We start from the raw sequence: 4,627 nt of genomic DNA, 5'->3' as shown, positions 1-4,627 counted from the left end.
AACTTGTTAAGACTTGATTAATTGAAATATGTTTCATATAGACAATTGACCACCCAAGTTGACCGGTGATTCACGAACGTTAAAACTTGTAAAAACTATATGATGACATATATATGGATATATATATATAGTTAACATGATACTATGATAAGTAAACATATCATTAAGTATATTAACAATGAACTACATATGTAAAAACAAGACTACTAACTTAATGATTTTTAAACGAGACATATATGTAACGATTATCGTTGTAAAGACATTTAATGTATATATATCATATTAAGAGATATTCATACATGATAATATCATGATAATATAATAATTTAAAATCTCATTTGATATTATAAACATTGGGTTAACAACATTTAACAAGATCGTTAACCTAAAGGTTTCAAAACAACACTTACATGTAACGACTAACGATGACTTAACGACTCAGTTAAAATGTATATACATGTAGCGTTTTAATATGTATTTATACACTTTTGAAAGACTTCAATACACTTATCAAAATACTTCTACTTAACAAAAATGCTTACAATTACATCCTCGTTCAGTTTCATCAACAATTCTACTCGTATGCACTCGTATTCGTACTCGTACAATACACAGCTTTTAGATGTATGTACTATTGGTATATACACTCCAATGATCAGCTCTTAGCAGCCCATGTGAGTCACCTAACACATGTGGAAACCATCATTTGGCAACTAGCATGAAATATCTCATAAAATTACAAAAATATGAGTAATCATTCATGACTTATTTACATGAAAATAAAATTACATATCCTTTATATCTAATCCATACACCAACGACCAAAAACACCTACAAACACTTTCATTCTTTAATTTTCTTCATCTAATTGATCTCTCTCAAGTTCTATCTTCAAGTTCTAAGTGTTCTTCATAAATTCTACAAGTTCTAGTTACATAAAATCAAGAATACTTTCAAGTTTGCTAGCTCACTTCCAATCTTGTAAGGTGATCATCCAACCTCAAGAAATCTTTGTTTCTTACAGTAGTTTATCATTCTAATACAAGGTAATAATCATATTCAAACTTTGGTTCAATTTCTATAACTATAACAATCTTATTTCAAGTGAAGATCTTACTTGAACTTGTTTTCGTGTCATGATTCTGCTTCAAGAACTTCGAGCCATCCAAGGATCTGTTGAAGCTAGATCCATTTTTTTATTTTCCAGTAGGTTTATCCAAGGAACTTAAGGTAGTAATAATGTTCATAATATCATTCGATTCATACATATAAAGCTATCTTATTCGAAGGTTTAAACTTGTAATCACTAGAACATAGTTTAGTTAATTCTAAACTTGTTCGCAAACAAAAGTTAATCCTTCTAACTTGACTTTTAAAATCAACTAAACACATGTTCTATATCTATATGATATGCTAACTTAATGATTTAAAACCTGGAAACACGAAAAACATCGTAAAACCGGATTTACGTCGTCGTGGTAACACCGCGGGCTGTTTTGGGTTAGTTAATTAAAAACTATGATAAACTTTGATTTAAAAGTTGTTATTCTGAGAAAATGATTTTTATTATGAACATGAAACTATATCCAAAAATTATGGTTAAACTCAAAGTGGAAGTATGTTTTCTAAAATGGTCATCTAGACGTCGTTCTTTCGACTGAAATGACTACCTTTACAAAAATGACTTGTAACTTATTTTTCCGACTATAAACCTATATTTTTTCTGTTTATATTCATAAAATAGAGTTCAATATGAAACCATAGCAATTTGATTCACTCAAAACGGATTTAAAATGAAGAAGTTATGGGTAAAACAAGATTGGATAATTTTTCTCATTTTAGCTACGTGAAAATTGGTAACAAATCTATTCCAACCATAACTTAATCAACTTGTATTGTATATTATGTAATCTTGAGATACCATAGACACGTATACAATGTTTCGACCTATCATGTCGACACATCTATATATATTTCGGAACAACCATAGACACTCTATATGTGAATGTTGGAGTTAGCTATACCGGGTTGAGGTTGATTCCAAAATATATATAGTTTGAGTTGTGATCAATACTGAGATACGTATACACTGGGTCGTGGATTGATTCAAGATAATATTTATCGATTTATTTCTGTAAATCTAACTGTAGACAACTAGTTGTAGGTTACTAACGAGGACAGCTGACTTAATAAACTTAAAACATCAAAATATATTAAAAGTGTTGTAAATATATTTTGAACATACTTTGATATATATGTATATATTGTTATAGGTTCGTGAATCAACCAGTGGCCAAGTCTTACTTCCCGACGAAGTAAAAATCTGTGAAAGTGAGTTATAGTCCCACTTTTAAAATCTAATATTTTTGGGATGAGAATACATGCAGGTTTTATAAATGATTTACAAAATAGACACAAGTACGTGAAACTACATTCTATGGTTAAATTATCGAAATCGAATATGCCCCTTTTTATTAAGTCTGGTAATCTAAGAATTAGGGAACAGACACCTTAATTGACGCGAATCCTAAAGATAGATCTATTGGGCCTAACAAACCCCATCCAAAGTACCGGATGCTTTAGTACTTCGAAATTTATATCATATCCGAAGGGTGTCCCGGAATGATGGGGATATTCTTATATATGCATCTTGTTAATGTCGGTTACCAGGTGTTCACCATATGAATGATTTTTATCTCTATGTATGGGATGTGTATTGAAATATGAAATCTTGTGGTCTATTATTATGATTTGATATATATAGGTTAAACCTATAACTCACCAACATTTTTGTTGACGTTTTAAGCATGTTTATTCTCAGGTGATTATTAAGAGCTTCCGCTGTCGCATACTTAAATAAGGACGAGATTTGGAGTCCATGCTTGTACGATATTGTGTAAAAACTGCATTCAAGAAACTTATTTTGTTGTAACATATTTGTATTGTAAACCATTATGTAATGGTCGTGTGTAAACAGGATATTTTAGATTATCATTATTTTATAATCTACGTAAAGCTTTTTAAACCTTTATTGATGAAATAAAGGTTATGGTTTGTTTTAAAATGAATGCAGTCTTTGAAAAACGTCTCATATAGAGGTCAAAACCTCGCAATGAAATCAATTAATATGGAACGTTTTTAATCAATAAGAACAGGACATTTCAGCAGCCCCCTTGACCCCGCCATTACTGTGCGCCAGTGTCTAGTTCACTCTTATGGGCATGCACTCTGTACTCACCGAACCCATGTTAAGTATCACTAGTCAACTCCTGCTTTCTAGTAAATCACAATCAGCTAAAATGATAGTTGGATGACACTAAAATCACCAACACTCTTCCCGCAGCCAATAAAAGAATCAAAGCAGGTAGTATGTGATTTCGTCCCGTTCGATATTGAGGCGCCAGTAAAGCCACCTTTTAGAGTCCTCAAATTTGATCAGGATGTTGAAAAAATTAAGATTGAGGACTCTTCTAATGGTTTATTGTTGTGTCAAAGCAAAAGTAAATCGACTCTACAAAACTGGCCTAGGCCTGTGATTTCTTACAAGTATTACGTATACAAGCCATCCATCAACCAGTTAACCACGCTTCCTAATCCCGAGTATTATGATAAGTCAAAGCATTTAGGTATGACCATAGCTTACGATCCTTCAAAATCACCTCACTACAAAATCGTATTTGTCAGTGGCCAATGAACTGATTTTCGGTTTGGTACAACGAGTTACTTGATTGAAATTTATTCCTCTGAAATTAACACTTACAAGACTGTTTACCCTTTCACACTAGACGAACAACATGATATATATATTGGTGGTGGTATTTATTGGAACAATGCCATTCATTGGTATCATAATTCGGGGTTTATTTTGTATTTCAAACTAGATGAAAAGGTTCTTGATCATATCTACTGCCCTTTTCATCTTCTTGGTGTGTCTCATGAGCTTTATTGTGGTTACATGTACGAGTTTCGGGGACACTTGCTTGTTGTCGAAATCCCTAATCCTCCTGACAATGTGAAATTCAAAATTCATGAGTTGAAGAAAGATTATTCGGGATGGAATATGAAATATCGTGTTGATCTTGAACAAGTTAGTCGATCATTCCCTGAAGTCGTATGTACTACGATTAGAGCTGCTGATGATCGTGCTATAATTGACTGTAGGTTGCTATCTCTTGTGTTGGGTGAAAAAGACGAGGATTCTTTCTTGGTACTTGAAATACCGGGGAAAGCTATAAGATTCAACATCGTATCGAGGACTAGTCATAAGCTTCTTGATTTTACTGGTGATCCTAGGTCCATTCGATCAATCGACTTTGATGGAATATACGTTCATAAGCTAAACGTCTTTCAATTTGCAGACTCTCTCTGCAGCGTGTGACACATCTACTGTTAGGTATGTTTTAGTTTACAACTCTTTTTCTACTAATTGCATATATGTTTTTGTTTTTTGGTTATCTATAGTTAATATTAAATCTCTAATCATATGATGTCATAAAAAAGTAATTATCCTTTATAAAAGTAAATCAAAAAAAAAAGAAAAAATTAGAAGACATCTAGATGATGTCATAAACACTAATTAAAATAAATTAATAAAAAAAGAGTAATTATTAATCTTCTACTTTTTAGT

At 31.8% G+C, this 4,627-nt stretch overlaps 1 protein-coding gene across 1 annotated transcript; it reads left to right on the top strand.

Moving 5' to 3' along the window:
- The first annotated feature begins 3,310 nt into the window (after window positions 1–3,310).
- LOC139897728 (F-box protein At5g07610-like) lies at window positions 3,311–4,378 on the top strand. The gene is made up of 2 exons (XM_071880418.1): window positions 3,311–3,679; window positions 3,764–4,378. The coding sequence occupies exons 1-2, from the start codon at window positions 3,311–3,313 to the stop codon at window positions 4,376–4,378; spliced, it is 984 nt and encodes a 327-aa protein (XP_071736519.1).
- The last annotated feature ends 249 nt before the right edge of the window (window positions 4,379–4,627 follow it).

Source organism: Rutidosis leptorrhynchoides, chromosome 3 (genome assembly GCF_046630445.1).
Source record: "Rutidosis leptorrhynchoides isolate AG116_Rl617_1_P2 chromosome 3, CSIRO_AGI_Rlap_v1, whole genome shotgun sequence".
Classification (NCBI taxonomy): Eukaryota; Viridiplantae; Streptophyta; class Magnoliopsida; order Asterales; family Asteraceae; genus Rutidosis; species Rutidosis leptorrhynchoides.
Note: the sequence above shows the minus strand (reverse complement) of the source record. Positions and strands in the feature narration are given on the sequence as shown.